The sequence below is a fragment of the Marmota monax genome, unplaced genomic scaffold (genome assembly GCF_021218885.2).
Source record: "Marmota monax isolate L192 unplaced genomic scaffold, Marmota_monax_Labrador192_F-V1.1 WCK01_AAM20220418_F8-fsc00220, whole genome shotgun sequence".
Lineage (NCBI taxonomy): Eukaryota > Metazoa > Chordata > Mammalia > Rodentia > Sciuridae > Marmota > Marmota monax.
This window is the reverse complement of record NW_026693909.1, coordinates 295167-317185: the sequence shown is the minus strand read 5'-3', so window position 1 is coordinate 317185 and position 22019 is coordinate 295167. Positions and strand designations below refer to the sequence as shown.

Sequence of the window (22019 nt, the reverse complement as noted above, 5' to 3'; positions counted from 1 at the left end):
GTGTGGTCTTGAGGACAGGCTGTTTCCGCCTCTGAGGAGGAGCCTTGTGCTCTTCTGAGCCTGCAGGCTCTGCAGACCCTGATGTAGGCATGCGGGGATCTGGGGGTTAAGCTTCTCGCCCCTGGAGGCTGCTTTTCCTTGGGCAGTTGGCAGTGAACACATGACATGCTGTCTGGAGGGGAGGGTGCTTAAATTACATTGCTGGGCTCCCTTGCCAAAAGGAAGCCCCTGGGGTGCGTGGTACAGTTGACAGGCATTCGCAGTGTGTAACTGGAGCCAGGAGGAAGGTCTGTTCAAAGCTTTCGAACGGTTTCCTTATTTTAAACCTGTTGAATCTGGAAGGAGTTGTGTGCTTTTGAACTTCTGTGACGAGGACTTCATATAAAACCTTGGGGCCGAGGTTTCCCGGCCAGCTGTGAGCCCACCTTGCGAGTGCCATGTCCACCTCCCCTGCATGGCCCAGTCTGGACACAGCCAGGTCAGGTGGTGGCAGGGCCCACTGAGGAGTGGGGATGCAGGCCTGACCCCTGCTTCGCCGGGCTGCGGCTGCCACCTTGAGGTGCACCAGAGCCCGAGTGGGGTCTCTTCTTCCCATTGAGGATTACTCATTGCTGTCAGTCTTTAGCTTTCCAGCAGCCATGGGCAGAGCTTCCGCCTTCACCCGCCTTCACGGGCCGCACTGCGTGGAGGCTGGCAGGCCCGGGGCACTGCTGATCGGACCCTGGAGCTGGCTGTGGTGTTACTGAGGCCCTGGGTTTCTCAGCAGGGCGGCAGCATGGGTTTGTGCAGACTCCTTGGACTGGGGTACAGGAGACCAGCTGGGGTTCTGCTAGGTAGCACTGACAGTGGACACACTGGGCTCAGAAGCGGCTGTCACCTGATGTGGCTGGCGGAGGTGGACCTTCCTCAGTGCCCCTCACTAGCCAGAGATGAGGGCACCACTCCCTGCACCTGGGGACAGAGCTGGGGTGGAGAGCCCGGGAAGGGGGCCGCGCCTGCCGGGGCGGATGGTGCTCCCAGGTGTGCGGGTGTGAGTGTGGATCTGCCCCTCCGCCTGCTGGGGGCCCAGCTTCATCCTGCGGAGCCCGAGCTGACACTCGAGGCCGTCTGAGGCCCTGAGCCATGCCCCTGGTCTGCACCCCACGAGGTGCCCTCCGCAGTGCCTCGGCTCGTCAGGCTCCACAGTCCTTGTTCCCTTGACGCCTGCCCTGCAGCACAGAAGTGGGTCAGCATGGTACAGAGGCTGGGTCCTCCAGGTGGACCGGGTCTGGTCCCGTCGGGTTGGAGTGGTGCGCCTCCCCAGCCACGGCAGCAGTGGTCGCTCGCTGGGCTGTGCTCCCTGGGAGGCGGGTGTGGCTCCTGGTGGCCACGGCAGCCCTCAGGACTAGAGCTCATTCCACTGGCTGCTCGGCGCGTCTGCCTGGTGCTGCCTCCTAGGGTGGAGGTCCATGGGGCCTGGAGGCTGTGGCTGATGGTGGGGCTGCAAGGCTGGTGGGCAGCCGGTGGGGGTCGAGTGCCCTCGAGAGGGAGATGGGAGGGGCAGCCTGTGTGGCCCCATGGCCCCTTCTAGAGCGGTTGGGTTTGGCAGAGCAGGACGAGTGGAGCGGGAGTGGCTGCTGTCGGTGGGCAGGCTCTGGGAGGGGATGTGGAACAGCCCAGAGTGGCTGGCCTGGGTGACTGCCCAGCCCTGCACGAGGCTTGAGAGAGGATGGTGTGGCCACTGGCAAGAGCAGCCCCTGGGGGCTCCATCTCAGGTGAGGGGCCGTGACCCGCCCCATGTGGGTGTCTTGCTGCCGTTCGTTGAAGAAGCGAGTCTGTGGAGGGGTGACCTTGACGTTGTGGTGAGGGGCCTCCTGTAGCCTGTAGGCCCTGCCCACTGCCTGTCCTGTGGCAGGCTTGCTCTGGGGCTCTCATGCCTGGTGGAAGCAGATATAACCAAAGTGAATTTATTTTGAAATAAACTGATTTTATGTAGTTTTAGGTGAGTTTATGAATCTCACTATTTTATTGGTATAAAAATGTGCACAAAAAATATGAAATCACGTTCGTCTTGTATTGTGATTTAAGTAGAATAAAAAATTCTTAGGAGCAGAAAGGCAGAGGGGACTCTGAAGGTCACCCTGCGGCTTGCTGCGTGACCTGCCTCCGGGTGCCGTCCTGGATGCGTCCGTGCCGTGGCGGGCCGTGGTAAGGTGCTGCTGCAGGTGGCTCGTGCCCCTGTCGTGGCCTCCTGCCCTGCCTTGCCCTGGACCTCAGGCCAGCTCACATGTGGGGACCAGGGCCATCTGCCCCAGAGAGGGCTGCCTGTGGGTGCCAGGTGGTCTGGAAGCTGCTGGCTTCCCTCCTGCCATGTCATGGAGATGCGGCTGTGGAGGCTGCTGGGCCGCATCCTGCCAGAGCGCGTGCACTTGCTGGGTGTCCCGTCGAGGGTGTGGCCGTCTCGGTGGCCCTGCACACCTGTCATGCAGGGCCGTGACTGGCTCCTCCCCCTCTGGCATGGTGGTCATGTGCTTCTGGTTTTTTAGTTTCCCAAACAACGAGCGAGCTGTTTGTCACTCTTTGTGGCAGCGTGGTTGTCCATTTTGGGTCAATGGGACTTTTAGCATGGTCTTTCAGAAAATCTCATGTGACATGACTTTGAAAAAAAATTGATATTCTTTGAATTACCAGAGTTTTTTGAGGTTCTTTTTTGTTGTTGCATTTCCCTAATGTTACTCTCAGAAGGTTTTAAAAAATTGACAGCTGGTTTAATTATAAAGTAAGGGTGTTAAACGTTTAAATAAACGTATTTTAATTAACGTATGTGTCTCTCACATACCCTTTCCAAGTGCTGAAATACATGAGCCTCGTACGGAAGAGGCAGGTAGGTAAAGTTCTAAACGCGGCATGCAGTGCCCCCAGTGCCCTGGATCCTCCCAGGGGTACTTGTGCAGCTGCGTGTGTGACGGCGGGCCCCTTGGCCGGGCGAGACTGCCTGCCCGCCTCCCGACCCCCTGCTCTTGGAGGCCCGGGAGGGGCTGTCTCCTGAGGCCTGGGCCTTTCCAGCACGGGCTGTGGGTCTGTGCTCCCCTGCAGCCCCGTCCTGTCCAGGCCGTAACTGCGGCAGGCCGTGCACTGTCCTCTTCCCACGTAGCCGTGCTGACTGTCTGTCTCCTGCCCAGTTGTCGCCGTGATCCTGAAGGCGCTGACCTACGAGGAGAAGCGGGGCGCCTGCAGCGTGGGTGCCAATGTCAGGGACGCTGCCTGCTACGTGTGCTGGGCCTTCGCGCGAGCCTACGAGCCGCAGGAGCTGAGGCCCTTCGTGACCTCCATTGCAAGGTAAAGACTGCTGCGTGGGTGTGGTGGGCCCCGGGATGCCACACGGACGGTGCTGCACGGACGGTGCCCGTTGGTGAGCAGGGAGGTGGTTTTAGAAGACCAGAAAGCCGCAGCTGCTCCAAGTACTGGAGTTCAGCTCAGCAGGCCCAGGTGGCTGCCGGGCCTGGGTGTGCTGCTGAGGCGTGTGGTGGCACCGGGCAGGGAGGCCCCGCAGCCTGGGGGCGTAGTGCCTGTAGCCCACACCCCCGGGTGCCTGGAGCTGCAGGACGGCGGGAGCATTCCAGAGCGTGGGCTCCTCTGAGCCCAGGCTCCGTCTGGCCCTCATTTCCTGGGCTGATATGTGCACTGACAGGGAGGGGCTGGTGTGGTGCCAGGAGGGCCAGCACCCCTACAGGTGTCCTAGGTGGGGGTGGGTCCTGGGTATGGCAGGTGTCCTGGGTGGTGGTGGGTCCCGGACAGGGGTGTGGGTGTCCTGGGTAGGTGCCCAGGTAGGTCTCCTGGTGGGAGTGTAGGTATCCCAGGTGGTGATGGGTATTCCAGGTGTGGGTGTGGGTGTAGGTGTCTGGGTGGTGGTAGGTGTACCAGCGGAGGGGTATCCGTGGTGCTGGTGCATGTCGCGGATCGGAGTGAGTATCTAGACGGTGGTGGGTGTCCTGGGTGGGGATGTGGGTGTGCCAGGTGGTGGTGGGTGTCCCTGGTAGGGGTGTGGGTATTTCTGGTGGTGGCACATGTCCTGGGGTTGGGGGGGTGGTCTCTGGATGGGGTAGGTGTCCTGGGTGTGGGTGTGGGGAGATGGCTGGGTAGTGTCTCCCAGCCTTTGTGTGCTGTGGTCTGAGCTCAGGGCCACTGGGTTCTGAGGCCCGTGGCCTGGCTGTGTTCTCAGGCCCCAGCTGCCTCAGTGCTCTGCAGCTGAGCCGGGTGAGGAGTTCCCACTCTGCAGAGGGAATGGGCAGCTTTGACTCCAGGGCTGCCCCTCTGTTACTCAGAAGGGCCAGGTTTGACCTCTGAGCTGGCCCTGTGCAGGCTCTCTGAGATCGGGGTTCTGTGGTGACTGCAGTGCGTGGTCTGCACAGAGTGTGGCGGATCGAGCCTGTGCTGGGGTGTCCTGGGGGACGTGTGGGGCTCTCAGGAAGGTGTGGCCTGGAGTGTGGCTGCTACTGGGGCCTGGAAGTGGCTTTCAGGGCTGATCTCTCGGCTGGGCCGACACTAGACAGCCCAGGCACAAGGCTGGGGAAGACTTGGATCTCCAGACGGGAGTGGCTGGTGTGCAGCGTGTCCAGCCTGGTCTGTGGCTCCCCGGGTCCTCCTGTTCTCTGTAGTGGAGGCTGGTTTGCCGACTTCCAGGCCAAGCTGAAGGAGTGCTGATGAGCCGGTGCCTGCCTGTCACATAGGGAGCCGCAGTCCTGGCCACCGCCCCCATGGCCTCGGTGCCAATGCGGGCTGCCCCTGGAGGTCCTGCTGGGAAGGGCCCTGACCCCCTTGCCTGCACCTGCCCTGGCCGGGTCAGCGGCGCTCTTGGGAGGTGCGCCCTGCAGGTTTCAGGCTGGTTCAGCAGGTTTGAGGGAGCTGCCTTGCCCGCCCTGGCCTATCGAGACTCAGGCATCCGGCGGGGGAGGCTGTGAGTCAGGGTGTGCCAGGTGAGCTGCAGCCTGCCACCAGCCGCCCTGCCCAGGAGCCTGTGCCTGCCCGAGTATCGGTCGGGGTGCACCCCTCCAGGCCTCCTCGCTCCGTTCCTCACTAGTGACCACGTTTTAATTACCAGCTTTTAAACCCATTAATTCTGGCACATGATAGAATCTCCACATCTCTACTTTCACACCCTTTGGTGGATCCTGCAGAAATTGACAGTGGGATGAGCACCCGGTCCTCTGAGGGAACAGAAGTCCTGTTGGGGCCAGGTCTGAGTGCGAGGGGCCCTGCCCATGCGTATCCTCCAGGGAGTTGGCAGGAGCCGTGACTCATTTTCCCCGAGTGCTGCACAGACTTGGGTTAGCCGCTTCTTGCCTTCCTGTGTGAGCTCACGTTGCCTGTTTTGGGAAGGTGGGCGGGTTCGTGTTTTCAGGCCGCGTCGGCTGCCTTGGGACCCTTTCCTCACCTGAGCAGGGTCAGCTAGAGATGACGGGTACTGTGTGGGATGAATGGGGCTCCCTCTTAGCCAGGCAAAGCGGAGCCCGAGAGGCACAGTGGGGATCCCGAGGATCGCTGTGCACTGTCTAGAAATCCCTCCTGACCAGTGATCAGAGGCAGCTTGCAGAAGGAAAGAAAGCGGGTGCCACACTTGCCAGGTTGCTCTGATTGTCACCGCCCAGCGATTTCCTCACCTGAAACTCTTTTGCAAGCCTCCTGTTGACGTTAGCTCCCGCCCAGGCGCAGGACTGCGCCCATGCCAGGGGCAGCTCCTGACTCTTGCCTCCACCACGGCAAACCGGCTGGGCAGCGTGGGCTGCGAGGGGCTGGTGGTTGGCTCAGCAGGATCTCTTCCTTGAGGGCAAGATTGTCCTGGAAAATCAGGAAATGGCAAGCGTCGCTCAAAGCTACGTCTTGTTCTCACTCATCCTGCCAGTGGCCCGACTCTCAGAGGGCAGAGCACTGCCATCCGGGCAAAGGCTGGCAGCGCTGACCAGAGGCCAGCCCACGTGCGGCTGCACCCCTCTCTGGCTGGGTGTGGCCGGCAGGCTGCACCTGTGGCTGTATCACCAGGGAGCGCGTGGGTTCTGTCGTGGCCTGGGGGAAGGCCGACAAGTGAGGAAGAAGTAGCTCCAGCCTGAAGAAGTGGGAACAGGCCCTGATTTATCAGTCTGAGTGCTGGACTCCCCGTTACCTAGGGGAATGGCATGTCTCCCTCTCCTGTGGGAGTCCTCGCTGGCCGTGCTGAAACGAGGTGCTGAGGCGAGCAGCGGGTCCTCCTGCCTGACACAGACTGCCCTGCAGTGGCAGGCCTGGGGAGGGCCTCAGGCCCAGCACAAGTGGGCTGCAGAGGACAGTGGGCAAGTCTCCCAGGAGCAGGCTTCCCTGGGGGCACATTGTACCTGTGCCTGGAAGCACAGGGAGGCACCGCTGAGGAGCTGAGGCCACCCCCCGAGGATGACCGATGCCCGTTGGCCTGGAAAGGACTGGGCAGGCCTGCTGGGGTGACCGGCGCTTGGAGGCTCCTCTCTTCCTGCCCTCCTCTCCTCACTGGTCCCTAGGTCCCATGGTTCACAGAGGCGCTCCGTACCGTGGTCGGACAGGGAGGCCCAAGAATGCCGTGAGGAGTGTGGCCCTGAGGCTGGGGCCGCAGCCTGTTTCTCGGTGGCAGTTGCTAGTGAAGAACAGAAGTTCTTGCTCAATTTTTTTTTTTTCCTAGAAAACATGATTTTATGGATTTTAAAATGCAGAGCTCCTGTTGGGATGTAAGGTGGTAAATCTCCCTGCTCCTGAGAATGTGCTTGGAGTGAAATCCCCAGCACGTGGTGTCCACGGCAGCGGATGTGTGGCCTCGAGGCTTTAGAGGATCACGCTGGTGCAGCCCTCCGTTTAGCGAGAGCTCCATTTAGTGAGTGGCCGCTCCCAAGGCCAGAAGGCCTGTTGACGTGGAAGCCGCCTCCCGATGTCCAGCTGCTGATCACTGTAGATGGAGTTCTCATCCTGAGCACCAAGGCCGGTCCTCAGAGCCACAGCTGCTCTTCAGGTCCTGATTCCCGGGTCCTGGGGACCTAGGAGTGCCAGGGGCACAGGCCTTCCCCAAGGCCCCCTCTGAGCAGCCCTCTGCACGTGCGCCTCTGGCTCCTCTGCCCCTTAGCTCTGAGACTGCCATCTTTCCTCGCCCTTGGGTCACTTTCATCAGTGCGGGACACGTGCCATGAAACTCCTCTTAGAGGTCCTGCCGAGTAGCTTTCAGTGTGCAGAGCTGTGCCACCATCGGCCACGGCCCAGTTCCAGGACATTCCACCACCCCAAGCAGACCCCTGCTTCCTGGCCGTGCTGCCTGCTTTCTGTCCCCATGACCCGTGTGTGGGGTGGCTGGGGCGGGCTGCAGGCACCTCGCGCCGAGGGCCTCAAGCACCCGCCACCATGGGTCTGCGGTGTCTGCTGGAAGGGGGTGGTCCTTCCTTCACAAATGGTGCCGGTGGGGGTCCCGGGACGCTCCTGCCTGCTCTCCTGCCCTGGGCATGCTCGTCGGCTCCATCCCTGCGACAGCCTGCCTGAGGTGAGCCTTCTCCAGGGACGGGGCTGTGACCCTGCTATGCTGCTGGGCTCAGGCCAGGGCCGTGAGATGCCAGGCGGAGCCCACCCTGGCCCTGGCTCTCTCTCCGCTGCTTCGTCTGGTGGCAGTGGGAGGAGGTGGCAGGTCCTTCCAGGGCCGCTCCCACCATTGGCCCGCCTCCCAAAGACCCACCCCAGTGTTGGCAGTCCTGGGCCCAGGGGCGCCCCTCAGGTCCTGGCGCAGCGCTGGGGTCCTCGGGGGTCCTACCCTGGCAGCCTCTTCTCTGACGCTCACGGGGTGCAGGCCCTCTGTGGGAAAGCTGTCCTCGCCTCCTTTGTTGGACCCTACCTGTGCACCGTGGGGCCGCTCTGTTGTCCTGTCGCAGTCCCTCCTGGCTGGGCTCTGTCCCCTTTGCAGGAGACCGACTCCCTCCTGATTCTTTTCTGTTCTAGCCCCAGGGGGTGCTCTGGGTGGCCCTGTGTCCCCATTCTCCATGTTGCTGGTTGCTCGCTTCTGGCCTATGGCTCCCTCTAGCAAGGTGCTGCTGAGGTCAGAACAGCTGGTTCTCGCTGCTGCCAGGCCCACTTTGCTGCCCATTTCAGGCCCTGACCTGACCATGGGTGCTGACGGTCCCCGCCCCAGACACCTGAGGGAGGCGTCCCAGATGTGGAAGCCAGAGGGTAGCCGCACAGCTGTCACAAGGCCTGGGAGGGGGCCACGCACAACCAGGCAACATGGAGAATGGGGCCCCTGAGACCACAGATGGGTTGTGAGGGGACAAGGGGCCAGCAGAGGAAGGCCAGGTGGCCGGTGCCAGACCTGCGGCACTGCCCTCGCGGAGGTTCGGTGTGAAGACCCGGTGGGAGCTGTGGAGTGGGGGGGCGTGGAGTGGGGGGAGCCGCGCAGCCCCCTGGTGGCTCTCATCAGTCGCCTCTTCTCCCCAGCGCCCTGGTCATCTCCGCTGTGTTTGATCGAGACGTCAACTGCAGGAGAGCGGCCTCGGTGAGTCCCTGTTTTGACACGTTCTCCCTGGCAGCCCAGCAGGCTGCACAGGGCCTCCTGTCTGACACCCCGGACCCCAGCTGCTCCTGCTGGGAGGGAGGTGGGGCTGCAGGGAGCAGGGGACCTCTTCACTGGCTTCCTGGGCGGCCCTGAGCCCACCGGGTGGGTGTCACTCGGCCAACGCTGACTGGGCTGGGATGGCCAGGTCCTGTGAACTTGGCCTGCGGGGACCGCAGGGCCCTCACTGGGGGCCTCCTGGCCTCCGGCAGCTGCTCGAGGGGCCTCACTACTCAGGCCTCGCAGCCCAAGGGGAGCTTGGGTTCTGAACTCAGATGCTTGGTCCCCCCCTCCCGACTCATGCTGCCCCCCCGCCCCACTCCTCTGCCCGTGGGCTGGGTCGCAGCGAGCCCCAGGCTCTCCAGAGGCTCCCGGGGCTGCCAAGGGGGGACGTTCTCTGGACACCTGTGTGGAGAGCCTGCTGAGCTGTGTCAGTGCCCTGTAGATGCCATCAGTGGTGAGAGTGGCTGGTGGCAGGTGGGGGAAGCTGGGACTGGGAGGACTGCACTTGGTGCCTCACAGGCTGGGGTGAGGGTGCAGTCACCTCCCACACTGACCGGTCCAGGCGCCCACCGAGAGGCTGTGCCTCGCAGAGGTGCAGGCTGTGAGGCTGCTGTGGGCAAAGGGGCCCGGAGCCAGAGCTCCCCACGTGTGCACCTGGCTTCAGCCTGGTCGAGGCAGTGAGAGACACTTGTGCTCCCTGCCACGGCTGCCAGCATGGGTTGCTCCATGAGGGGGGCACTTAGCTCTGGGGGCCTGTGGAGAAGTGGCCGCCTCTCTCAGGTCTGGGGTGGAGGAGTACACGATGCAGCTGACCTCCCAGAGACCGAGAACCAGATTGTGTGCAAGGGCGGCACCTGTAACATGCTCTCCTGGGGTTTTCAACAGATTAGTGGAAGGGTGCTTGTGCCCCCACAAGGGGCACTGAGGGCGAGATGTGAAGCAGGGCGTGAAGGGCTACTTCCTGCCTGGCTGGGTTGCAAAGAGACCTGAACAAGGGCAGTTCTTCCAGCTGAGAAGGACTGCAGGGTCCCCCGCACCACAGGAGACAGCCAGGGCAACGCAGCACGTGGTGGGATCATTAGTGTCATGTTGCACACAAGGCCGCCCAGCCTAGCGGGGGGGGGGGGGGGGGGGGGGGGGAGGGGGAAGGAGAGCGGGGAGGGGGCAGCTGGGGAAGTCAGAGAAGCCCAGGAAGATGGGGAAAGCAGAGGTAGAGAGATGGAAGGTCAGGAAGGTGGGGGAGTGGGGAGCCAGGAAGATGGGCATAGGGCAGTGGTGGAGCACTACTTAGCTCTGGAACTGACACTGGCACCAAAATCCACAGCAGAGTTGCTTAAGCAGCTTGTAGGGCAGCACTGTGATCAGTCTCTTCCCGCTCTGCCATGCATGGGCAGTGGCCTCTTCTCAGGATGGGGGCTGTGGCCATGAAAGGAGAGTGGATGGCAGTGGCACCCCCAGCTAGGCCACCCCGTGGCTCCCCAGCGCTCAGCACCACACTCGGTGTGCCCAGGGCCCTGCTGTGGGTGCCGGGCTGCTGCCTGATGGGTGGTGGCTGTGGCTGTGGTGCACTCTGGTGGCTCGCTCCCAGGGAGGAGGCAGTGCACACATATGAACACATGTGGAGGGACAGACAAGCACCTGTGCACACGCGCTGGCCGTGGGGCAGGCTGGCCCAAGCCTGGGCGCCCTGCTGGCCTGCACTGGGCTGTGGCCCGGGTCTCGACCCTTCTCCACCAGAGGCCACTGAACACCAGGAAGCTCCTTTGCCTCCCTAACCCCTGGGCTCCTGTGGCCGGCCTCTGGCGCTGGGGGCTGACCAGCACTGCAAGGCCCTGCCGCCCTGAGGGCCCCAGGTCCACTCTGCCGGGAGGCTTTAACGTCTCCAGTGTGTTTTGAAGTGACGCTCCCTGAAGGAGGTGCACAGTGGGGTGATGTTTCAGGCTTCAACCAGCACGTGCACCTAGGCCGGGCCATGGTGGCCTCCAGGCTCCTTCCCAGCCTGCTTAGGTGCCGGGTTTAGAGGGTGAGAAGGCTGTGGAGCTGGCTCCCTGAGTGAGGCCGGGACCTGAGGCCCTGATGGCCGGCCAGCCGTGCCGTTGTGGCCTTGACCATCAGGCCCTCGCTGCCCTGGCTGGACCACGGCCACACCACTGGGTTCCTCGGTGGTCTGTTGGTCCAGTACTGTCGCTTCTCTCCTGAGCAGGGAGGGGAGCAGCGTGTGGCCCTGGTCCTGCTGTGCACCTCAGGGCCCCTGTCCCCTCTAGTCATGGGGTTCCTCGTCTCCTGAGCAGGGAGGGGAGCAGCGTGTGGCCCCTGGCCCTTCTCTGTGTCTCCGGGCTCTAGTGAAGAGGCACCACAAGCCACAGCCAGGAGTCAGAGCTCCCGCATGGAGTCCTGTGAACAGCCAGGCCTGGGCTTTTACGTGAGAGTGTGCTTCTTGTTTCTCGGCAAGTGCCGAGCGAGCGAGCGTGCAGCTGGGGGTCACCCCCGCAGGATGTGTCTGTTCTGCGTGTGTCCTCCTGCCTGCCCGTCCTCTCTGAGCGTGGACACCAGAGGCGAGCCTCTTTGCAGGTCTTGTTGGTCACAGAGGCGCCTCTGGTCAGTGATGCCTGCCCAGGTCCGTTGCCAGTTCTGACTGGACTGTGTTCTCCTGAGTTTCACGTTCTCAGTGTCGCCTGTGCTCATCCAGGTGTTTGGATGGCGGTTACGGCTGTGACTGTGCTCCGTCTTCTCATCCTCATCTTGGAGTCCTCTGGGGCCCGCCACCCCGTACTGCTCATTACTGTTTTCTTTGCTTCTGCTTCTGGCCGGGGTTCTGAGCCGTCTGTCCTGTCACGTGCCATCAGCCATGTGTGCAGCCTCTCACTGCACGCTGTCCTGATTGCTGCGCTGTGGTCAGCTCACCTAGGGGGCTGAGACCCCAGGCTCTCCTTCAAGACTGGCTTACTACCTGGGGCCTGTGCTTTTCCACGGAACCTCCTTTCAATGATGTCACCAGGATGCTGAAAGTTTGAAACCTCACATTGTGTGGAAGTGGAGTTGTGTCTGTTTGCACTGCCTCTTGGTTGTTTCTGTCCTTTTCTTTAATGCACTTAGTGAAACCCTTGCAGAACGGGCCCAAGAGTGCTTGTGGCCTCCAGTTTGGAAGGTGTTTGAACACTGCCCCAAGGCTCCCGGTGTCACTGCTCAAGACTGCTCTGAGCTGCCTACGTGTCCCATCACTCGCCCTGCTGGGGCTGGGGCTGCGCCCTGGGGTGCCCTGTGGTGGCACTCTGGGGGCGCCCGCCCAGGCAGGGCGTTTCTTCCGGCCCTCCTGCGTCGCCCTCTGGCTGCACCTGTTGCTGAAGGCCGAGGGCAGTGCTGCTCCAGCTCCCGTGGGGCCCACGTCTCTGCCAGTCTCCAGCTGATTAGAGAGGACTCTGCCCCAGATGCTTTGGCAAGAGTCTCAGGCCCACTGGTGACAAAGAAGAGCTGAGGTGTCCTTGTCACTGGGCCGTGCCTGGGAGGGCAGGATGAAAGGAACCTCCCAGGGACCCACCTGGAGGCATTGGACTTCAAGTTCACCTGGGACCTCCTCAGACCCACTGTGTGGCCTGCGGGATTCAGGTGCCCAGCCAGAGTGACCACAGGTGGCGTTGGGGCAGGTGCCCTCTAAGAGGCAGCCCCAAATGCCGGTGACTGATGGGCTGTGGCCTTGAGAGTCCCAAGAAGGTGTTTTGGGGGCTGGGCCCACAGCTCAGTGGCAGAGTGCTTGCCTTGCACTGGGTTCCATCCTCAGAAACACATAAAATAAATAAATAAATAAATAAATAAATAAATAAATAAATAAATAAATAACAGTATGCTATCCGTCTACAACTAAAAAAATAGAAAAATTTTAAAAAAGAAAGTGTTTGGGGCCTGCTGGCTCCTTCTGTGTTGAACTCTGGGTCGTAAACCTGGGCTCCGACCTGAAGCCGTTGGCTGGGAAGGCCGCTCTTAGGACGCGTCTGATTTTATGCACTGGATGCCTGAGTTGTGGTTTTGAAGCACTCCAGGACAGAAACGGTGACAAGCCACCTGGGAGCTGTTGTCCAGGGTGGGACTGGGCCCAGCAGTCGCGGGGCTGGTCCAGCGGATGTGGCTGTGCGCGGCTGGGCCTCTCACCGCTGATTCTTCTTTCTGCCCCACAGGCTGCCTTTCAGGAGAATGTGGGTCGACAGGTAAGACCGCTTCATGTCTTCGTTCCCGAAACGTCTTGTGGGCTCGGAGGTGGGGACCTTGGATGCCATGCACTTCTGTTGTTGGATGTGGAAGAAGAACCCACCTGGGGGCTGAGGGGTGAAGGGCCTGTCCCCAGACCTGCTCCTGTCTCATGGGCCCCAGGGGCAGCTGCAGGGGTGGTGGTGGCGCACTTGGAGCACACGGCGTCTGCTGGCCTCACTGCCTGGGGTCCTGCACCCACTGCCCCCCTTGGTGCTTATGGTGTTGCATCTGCCCTGGGGACACATGCACTGTGCCCTCTGTCCTCTGGTCCTGACCCCTGCCACAGGTCAGCCTCACCAGGAAAGTGGGAGAGATGCTGAGGCTCTGGGTCCTGTGGCCAGGCGTCTCAGGAGAATGGGACAGAGGCCAGAGCGGGGCCGGGGCCGGGGCCGCCGCAGGGACGAACCTGAACGGGAACAGGGTCCCTGCGAGAAGTCACCTGAGGAAAGCTGGTGGACAGGTGCATCTGGCTCTGGGGCTCACCACAGCAGGTGCTTCAGGTGTTGGCGAGGCTTCAGGTGGGGCACAGTGCAGGGTGCCCGAGCCAGGCCCTGCACGGCCATGAGCACGCTGTGTGGGGAGCGGGGGTGGTCTCGGTTGAGAGGCACGAGTTCTGGGTGAGGAGATCGGCAGATGACCTTGAGGAGACCGAAAGGTGAGGGTGTCCCTGGGCAGGCATCTGCATCTCAGGAAGAAGCAGGAGGCGAGGGCGGCCCCAGAGGTGGGGCACTGGCACCAGCCTGTGGTGATACGTGGCCCTGGATGGCGGAGCCTTAGTTAAGCTGGCATTGCTGAGAGAGGTGGCCTGCCGAGGTCTCCGTCCCTCCCTGGTCAGTCAGTAGCACTGCCTTAGCTGGCAGCAGCGAGGAGTGGCTCTTCCTTCTGACCTCCTCTGGGCCTCCTGCCATGGTCAGCACTTGAAGGCGTGGCTGGTCTGCCTCTTGGCCCTCTCGTGACCCTCAGTGGTGCTGATGTCTCTCCCTAGAGGTGGCGCCCTAGCCCAGTGGGGCCCAGACCTGAGTGACCACAGGGCCACTGAGTTTGCGGTGCTCTGGGCTGGGGCCAAATAATAGGGTCCCCTGCCAGAGCCCCGCATGGGAGCTCCCCCCGGGAGCTGCACCTTGCAGCTGGTCACTCTGCCCTCACCTGTGCTGTCCGGCCTTCTCTGGTTCTGCAGGCTGAGGCAGAAGGGAGGGGCCTAGGCCCAGCACCTGCTCCAGTGCCCTGGCTGCGAGCTGACCCCTGGCTGCAGAGGATCGAGGGTTCTGCACGGGTGTCCTGAGCCATGCAGGGAGATGCTTGTTGCCCTGGGGTGGTGTTGCCTGCCGTACTCTGCAGGCCTTGGGCTGGGAGTGGGGCTGCAGCTGGACGGCAGGGTCAGAGGTGTGATGGGCAGCATGGGGTGGACGTGGAGGTTTAGGGTGCTCCTGGAGCTGTGGGAAACTCCTGGGCCAGGCGTGCAGCGAGTCCAGACCAGACGCCGACAGTCCCGGGAGATGGCGAAGCCATGCATCTCTGAGGCTGCGTCCCTCATGTTGAGGGGACATTTGGGTGTGGCTGAGACCTTGCTAAGTGGCAAGGCGGCTGATGTGGGGACACTGAGATCTGGAGCAGCCAGCTTAGTCCCTGGCGTGGAGTGAGGCTGTGGGAATGGGAGGGTGCCGAGTGGACGAGAGAAGCAGGCCCCGTGGCATTTGGACTTCCCCCTAGGGTGGACCCCTGAGCGGGGAGGCCTTTGCCCCTCTGCCCTGGGGTCCTGGGCAGGTTGTGCTGAGCAGGCTCTGCGCCGTGGTACATGCTCCTAGTCAGGGCCCCGGGCTACGGCTCACCGCACGCAGCCCCTGCTGCCCCACGCCGGCGAGGAAGCCCGGAGAGGGGACCTGCCTGGTAGGACAGGGACTCTGCCCCCAGCCGGCCCTGTCCCCATCACATGATGTGCTCTTGGTAGGACCTGGCCCTGGACCATTGTGGACACTACCCTGGGCGCTGCCAGTGGCCCTGCTGTCTTCTGCAGAGTGAGCTGTAGGCCTCCCCTGGGCAGTGGCCTTCTCTCCCTCTCCGTGGTGTTGGCCCGTGGAGCATGTGCTGTGGCCAGACCAGCGTCCTGGGTGATGAGGAGGCCCTGGTGATGGCACCAGCCCCAGCTGCTGGCCCAGCCTTGGGCGGAGTTTGCCGAGCTCAGGTTGCCGGCCTGCCTGCTCCCCGCAGGGAGGCTGGCTGGGCTGTTGTTCAAGCCTGTTTGCCCAGTTCTCAGAGACGTGGGCTTTGAGGACCAGGTGCCAGGCAGCAGTGATGGTGTGGAAGGTAGTGCAGGGTCTTGACGGTGGCCGTGTGGAGGAGCAGCTGTTCCTGTGGGCCAGATGCCCTCCCTGTCCCTGGGACTGCGGATGGCCGATGTCTGGTGTCCTTGCCCTGTGGCCTCCCTGGAGCCTGAGAAGCAGGGCACTGCTGTAGGGGGTTTCCATAGTGATAAATAGCCCGTATTCATGGCGCCTCACATCTCAGATCGCATTCCTCAGTGTCCAGTGCCTGGCGCTGGCTGCAGGTGCATCCCTGTGGCATGTGTCCTGAGGAGCTTGGATGCAGGTGGTGATCAGTGACCCTCTGTCTCCCTAAAGTGCGGAGCAGGTGGCTGGGGTGTGGATCCTTGACGCCTGCTGTCTTAGGCTATGCTTGCCTCGGGCTCCTCTGTGGCGGGTCAAGACCCCTGTTGGGCCAGGACCTGCTGGGCATGAGAAGGGAGCCTTGTGGTGCCGCCTGGCCGGCACGTGCTTGGAGGCCTCCCTGCTGCTCTCTGTGGTCAACGGTGCCAGGCTGTCTACGTTCGGTCGAGGCTTCATCATTTGTGTTGTTTCCAGACATTGGAATGTTTCCCCAGAGAGGTCACCTGCATCAGAGGTGACCTGCAGACTGCGGGGCTGTGCCAGAGGGCGCAGGGCGTGGGGAGGTGCCACCTCTCCATCTGGCCTCAGGGCTCATGCTGCCTTCCTTGCTGCTGGGGTGGTCCAGGTGGTGGCTCCCTGGTCACCGTCCTACCATTGGAGGCCATGTGAGGTTGGGCTCTGGTCTGGGTGCAGAGGCAGGAGCACCTGCCTCGCCATGGGTGCCACCGTGCTGGCCGGGGTGGGTCAGTCGTACCAGCATTGTGGAGACTTGGCGTCTTTCTAAGGGAAAGGCTTTCGGTAGGATTCAGAGTTGAATGTCGGCGCTGCTTGGAGGCCAGCCTGGGTGGTGGTCAGGTGGCTGCAGTGGGCAGGTGGGCAGTGTGGATGTGGTCCCACCTGGAGGTCATTGTTTCCCCAGAGAGCAGCATCAGAGGTGACCTGAGAACTGTTCTTCTTCCCGCTCACTCTCCGTAGGGCACTTTTCCTCATGGGATCGATATTGTGACCACGGCCGACTACTTTGCAGTTGGGAACAGAGCAAATTGCTTCCTGGTCATAAGGTGAGTCCTGAAGGCCTATCCCAGAAGTGCAGCTTTCTGTGGTGTGGACGTGAAATCGGGGGCTCTGCTGCCCATTCCTGTCCTGGGAGGGTCTGGGAGGGGGTGGGGGGAGTCATGGGTGGCTCTAGAGCAACTGCACCCCTTCACGAGGTTGCAGGTGCCAGCTGACCCTGGGCCTCTGGGCCCCCTGGCCCCTGTGATGGTAGCCCCTGTGTCCTGCAGCTGGTCGTTTCTGTCTCAATAATCTCTCCAGATTGTTGGTCAGATGAGTGGGAAGGTGGCCCTGGAGAGTCCTGGTCAAGGAACGTGCGGTGCACAGAACCTGTGTGACCCGAGTTGGTTAGCCGGGCCGTCTGCGTCCGTGCATCTGACCTGTCACTCCCACCTGTGCACGGAGGCCTTGTCCCCTCCTGTTGGTCAGCCAGGCCGTTACTGACGTGAAGAACAGTGTGATCTTGTGAAGCAGTTTGTTTCCTGAAGTTAGGAGAAACGTGAGAGAGGTGGACCCTGACAGCCCTGCTATCCCACGCACAGAGTGTTGATTTGCAGCCCTGTAGATCTGCAGCGGTGACTGCTGGCCTCAGCCTTTGCAGGGGCATCTGGGCCGAGCACTCTCCGTCTCTCCAGTGCTAGCATGTCCTGTTTCCCTTCTGGTCACCTCTTGGACATGGAGTGGCTGCCCACTGTCCCCTGATTTTCTTGGGTCGAGGAACAGACACTTAAATCCAGCCTGGGCACATGCTACTTGTCACTCAGGTTTCCACGTCAAACCTAGAAGTGACGGGTGCTTGGCCACGTGCATTCTGGGAAAACGACCTGGGTCCCGCGTGCCTCCTCGACCAGTTTTCACCTGGTGATACCTGGACCTGGTTGCTGGACCAGAGCCTCTGTGGGGACACACCTGTGCACTAGGAGCAGGCTCCACCCATACCCAGGCACCTGGGGCGCTTGACCAGGATGCCCTCCCCAGCCAGGTCCCGCTGTCAGCCTGAACTGGGGCGAGGGCGGCAGGTGGGCACTCAGCTCACGCAGGGTGTCCACCAGGAAGCAGAGCAGGGGGCCTGCACCCCACGGGGAGGTCAGAGCTGCGTTCTGGGGCTGGGCCTAGAGGGGCCCACCGGGGCAGGGAGCATGGTTGGGGTGCGGGGAGGTGCAGGGTAAGAGGTGAGAGATGGTGCCTGTGGATGCTGGGGAAGGCGGGCACTCAGCTCTGGCCGCAATGATGCAGGACCTGGTGGCTACGTTCTCAGGTCTTCTACTACCTGGGACAGAATTGGAGCTAACCGAAGACCCTAGGAGGGGCAGATGAGGTTCTGCGAATGCATTGCAGTGTCCTCGTCCTCCCCCGTCAGCACTCGTGACACAGCTGAGGTGTGCACTCTGACCTGTGCACAGAGGGACATTCGTCCTCTCCTGTTAGCACTGGTGACACATCTCAGGTGTGCATGCTCAGTTTGTGCACTGTGATGTGTTTTTTTTTTTTTTTGACAAAAAGTAATCTTTAGGGGCTGGGACTGTGGCTCAGTGGTAGAGCACTCGCCTGGCATGGGCGGGACCCGGGTTCGATCCTCAGCACCACATGAAAGTAAAGGCATTGTATTGTGTCCATCTACACCTAAAAAGTAAATAAATAAATAATTTTTTTTAAAAGTAATCTTTAATGGAAGGAGAAAGTGAAAATCCACAATTTCAATATGTATCGTATTTTCCAAAGAAGCAGTGTGTTTATTTGTATGTTTAAACAGTACATTTTTTAGTATTTAAAATCTGTTCTGATCATCTGTACTTGACAGAATGCACTTTGACACGTCATACACAGATGGAATGTAACTTCTCCTCCTTCCAGTTGTACGTGACGTAGAATCCACCAGTCGTGTCGTTATATGCCCACGTAGGGTAATGGTGTCTGAGTCATTCTGCTATCCTTCCTACCCCTCTGTGATAAGTTCTGGTGGGGGAAAATCTGTCACCGCAGGCCAGGCGTTAAGGCCCCTGTCCCCTGCCCCCAGCAGGCAGCCCTGCCCTGTTTCATCACGCAGGGGAGCAGCCGCAGAGCTCTGCACAAGTGGCAGCTCGTCTCTGCACTTGCCTGGCCTCTGCTCAGTCCCTCAGTGCAGTCCACATGGTGGTGCTGGCAGGTGCTCTACCCCTTTCTTTTGAGGCATGTTCCCTTGGGAGGACACGTGTGGTCTGTGTGTGTACTTACTGCCAAGGGACACCTGGTTTGGGGCTGTTGCAGGTGAGGCTGCAGCCGGGCTTCCTGGTGCCCGCCTGTGTGGACGTCGGGTCCACTTGTCTGGGATAAGTGTCTGGGAGCAGGGTCTGGACCGGGCTTCACTGTGTGCACTGTGTTGTGTTCTGGCAGTGGTGGCTGAGGGTGTGGGGCCACCTCCTAGCATCTGTGTGGCCAGCCTTTAGTGTGGCCACGCTGGGGATGAGTGGGAGCAGCCCCGGACTTGTTTTCCCAATGACTTCTCCTTGCAGGCTTATTCAGCCGTCGCTTGTCTGTGCACTCACTGGGTGAGCTGCTCTCTCCAGTCTGTGGTGTCTTTTCAGTGTCCTGCACACTTCAGTGTCCTAGCCCTTTAAAAAAACAAAAGCCTTGTGTTGGTAGTTGCTTCAGCACACGTAGTTTCGTCCCGTGAGACTGCAGTGCCACATGTGCACAGGAGTGGAGGGTGGGCGAGGGAGGAGGCTGCGCACTGCTGCTTCCTGGGGTGGCCTGCCTGCAGCACCCGGCCGGGCCGTGTGCATCTGCCTTCTCGGCCTTGGCCGCCTACTCCGGCTTCTCCGTCCTGAGCTCACAGGATCCAGTGGCTCGTCACTGAGCCATGGTCCTCCTCCGCCAGGGTTGAGGGACTTGGGTGAGCACAGCTGCGTGTCCGAGTGCTGCTGCTCTTCTGCAGCCAAGTCATGGCCTGCTCTGGGGTGACCTCCTGCTCTTGGGAGTCTCCTCGACTTCCGCATCTGCAGCCTTGAACAGCGTCAGATCTCGTCCTGGTCGGTTTTCAGTCGCCTGCCTTCTAGTTTCTCATGGATCAAGGTGGCCTCCAAGTGGACTGTCTCCTAGCTCACTAATGTCACCTGTGCCTCTTCCAGACCTGCCATGGCCACTCACCCTTGCTCCTTGCTAGCCCCATACTGATCAGACCGGACTCACCACTTCCGCATCCCTTCGAGGCCAGATGTGCCTGTTCTGCTTGCCTCTCCACCGAGCTGACCGCAGCCTTATCCTGGACGTCTGCAGCAGCCTTCTGCCTTCTCCCCTGCAGGCCTGACCCTTCTGCTTGGCCCTCCTTTACCACCTGCTGCCTGCTGCGTCCCCCTGCTACACCTGCCTGGACCCACTGCTTCCTTTTCCCACCCGTCTCCCGTCCCATCCTCCACACCTGCGTCCTCACCTCCTGCTCTGTCTGCGGTGTCCTCACCTCCTCCTGTGTGTGTCCCTGCCCCTCCTTTGGCATTCTGCAACACTTTCCTTGGTTCCCCTGGACTCGGGTGGCCATGGTCAGAGGACTCCCTGGCTTTGGTGCTGGGACTAGAACCAGGCCATCTGGTTCCACCTTCTTCCTCTGACGGGTGATGGTCATTGGCCTGCCTCTCTGGAATGTGTGTGGACCCAGGTGCTGTCTGCCCTGCCCTGCGTGCCTGTGGCCTCTTGGAGCACCCTGGGGACAGTTCGCGGGATTGTCCACAGGTTCCCCTGGGGTCCTGTTGGGTTCCTGTGTGTTCTGGGAAGGTTGTGAGCGGAGGCAGCTTGGGCTCTGTTGGGCGCTGGCGGGCCCTAACCTGACCAGATCTGGTCCCTGTCTGCGCGAGCTGGACCAGGTGTGGCTCTGCGGGCCCGGGTTGTGTCTTGTCCTTTGGTCGTATGCATTGTGCAGTGGCTGCCTGGTGGGGACCACGTCTGAAATCACTGCTGAGTGGAGCTGCCTGCCAGGGGCTGTTGGTGCCTCAGAGTTCCCTGCCTGCTGGACCCTGGATGGCACCGAGGTGGCTTCGTTGACTGCCCTGTTGGCCCTCGGGTCTCCCCTTGCCAGCATGTGTCCTTTTCTGTTTCCAGTGCGTCTCTGGCGGTGCCACCTGCGGGGTCTTTCTGGTCTGCTGTGTGTCTCAGCTGTTTTTGGTGTGCTTTTCCTAGCAGCAGTTTTTCTTGGAGGTTCTGTTTGCGTCAGTTTTTCCTTTATCTTTCTCCTCTTGCTTCTCCTCCTCCAGTCCTGGGGTGCTGCACCACTGAGCTATGTCCTCCTTAGACTTTTAATCACTTACCTTGAGACAGGACCTCAGCTTCCTGCCTCAGCCTCCTGGGTCGCTGGTGCGCCACTGCGCCGGCCTTCCACCTTCCTCCTGTGTGACTCTGGGGTCTGAGAAGTGATTGAAGGGCCTGCCCCACTTGGGGTTGTTCTGCAGTTGCCCCGTGTTGTTGCCGAGCGGTGCAGCTTCATGTTGTTCTCTTCCGTTGGTTGCTTTCTTGGTGATGCTGGGGCTGGAGCCGGGGCTCGAGCACGCCAGGCAAGCGCCCTACCGCCAAGCCGCACCCGGCCTGGAGCTCTTGTGAGGACACAATGTGTGTGCAGGGCGCAGATCAGCACGTGTGCGCGCTGTGCTCACCAGAGACTTGCACCTGTGCGGCAGCAGCGCATCCTGCCAGCCCAGACTCTGCCGCTGGGTCAGCCACACCTGTGTGGAATGTGCTAGAAGTGCAGTCAGAAGGAGCATGATCGGGGCTGGGGATGTGGCTCAAGCGGTAGCGCGCTCGCCTGGCATGTGTGCGGCCCGGGTTCGATCCTCAGCGCCACATACCAACAAAGATGTTGTGTCTGCCGAAAACTAACTAAATAAATAAATATTAAAAAAAAAAAAAAAGATAAGCCAGGTACATTCCAGCCAAATAAAGAAATTAAAAAAAAAAAAAAAAGAAGGAGCATGATTGTTAGTGTGCAGGTTCTTCTGCTTAGCACAGTGGCCAGGTCTCTGCATGGCCAGGGTCCTGCGGTGCCGTGACTGCCCTCGGTGAGGAGGAGGTGGTGCCGTGATTTGAAGTTTTGGCACTGTTCCATGCAGCTCCCAACAGTGACCCTGGGGTTCTTTCCCAGCAGGGCCATCTGCAGGTCTGTTCTCTGCTGACTCTTGGGGTCTCTCCATCTTTGGAGGGTCCCTATCTGGTGGGTGGGGGCTGCCTCTGCTCCCCACCTTCTCTGCCTTGTTGGCCTCTCTGGGGAGGGACGTTCCTGTGCAGATGGAGGCCAGCTCCTTACTCGGTCTCGCTTCCTCTTTGTCTCTGACACAACCCTTTGTCTCTTCACCTGCCCGTGGCTCGCCCTTTGCCCTTCGCGACACACTCCGCAGCTTTCCTGAAGGGTGACGGACAGGCATCACCTGCCGCACACAGCTTGTGGTGTGATGTAGGCGGGCACCCTGGGCCGTCAGTGGGCACATGGTGCGCACACTGCAGCCCGGGAGGCCCGTGTCACGTGGTGTGCTGTGGGCAGACTGGAGTCACAGGACTCGCGGTGCCGGCCTCTTCCTGGCTCAGCTCTCAGGGTCCTGTGTCCTGTCGAAGCTCCTGCTGCCTGCTGACGGGCCGCGCTGCCCGGGGCGGCTTCAGTCCTCCTGGTCCCTTGTGGTCCTGCGCGGTCTGTGGATGGATGCTCTTCTTTCTCGGCGGCTGCTAGGCAGGGGCTGCTGGGCTCTGAAAGCCGGTGGCCGGTTTGCATCCCCGTGAGCCGTGGGTGAGGCTCAGGATCCTGCGCCCTGCTCACC

The 22019-nt window shown here is 61.1% G+C and overlaps 1 protein-coding gene across 1 annotated transcript in view; it reads left to right on the top strand.

Annotated features, from left to right (window-relative positions):
• The window catches only part of Tbcd (tubulin folding cofactor D), a 107869-nt gene that overhangs the window by 61545 nt on the left and 24305 nt on the right, over nt 1–22019 (top strand). The window contains exons 14-17 of the mRNA XM_046463143.2: nt 3162–3318; nt 8449–8506; nt 12739–12768; nt 16171–16256. Of these exons, the coding sequence (XP_046319099.1) occupies nt 3162–3318; nt 8449–8506; nt 12739–12768; nt 16171–16256 (331 nt within the window). The remainder of the gene's footprint in view (nt 1–3161; nt 3319–8448; nt 8507–12738; nt 12769–16170; nt 16257–22019) is intronic.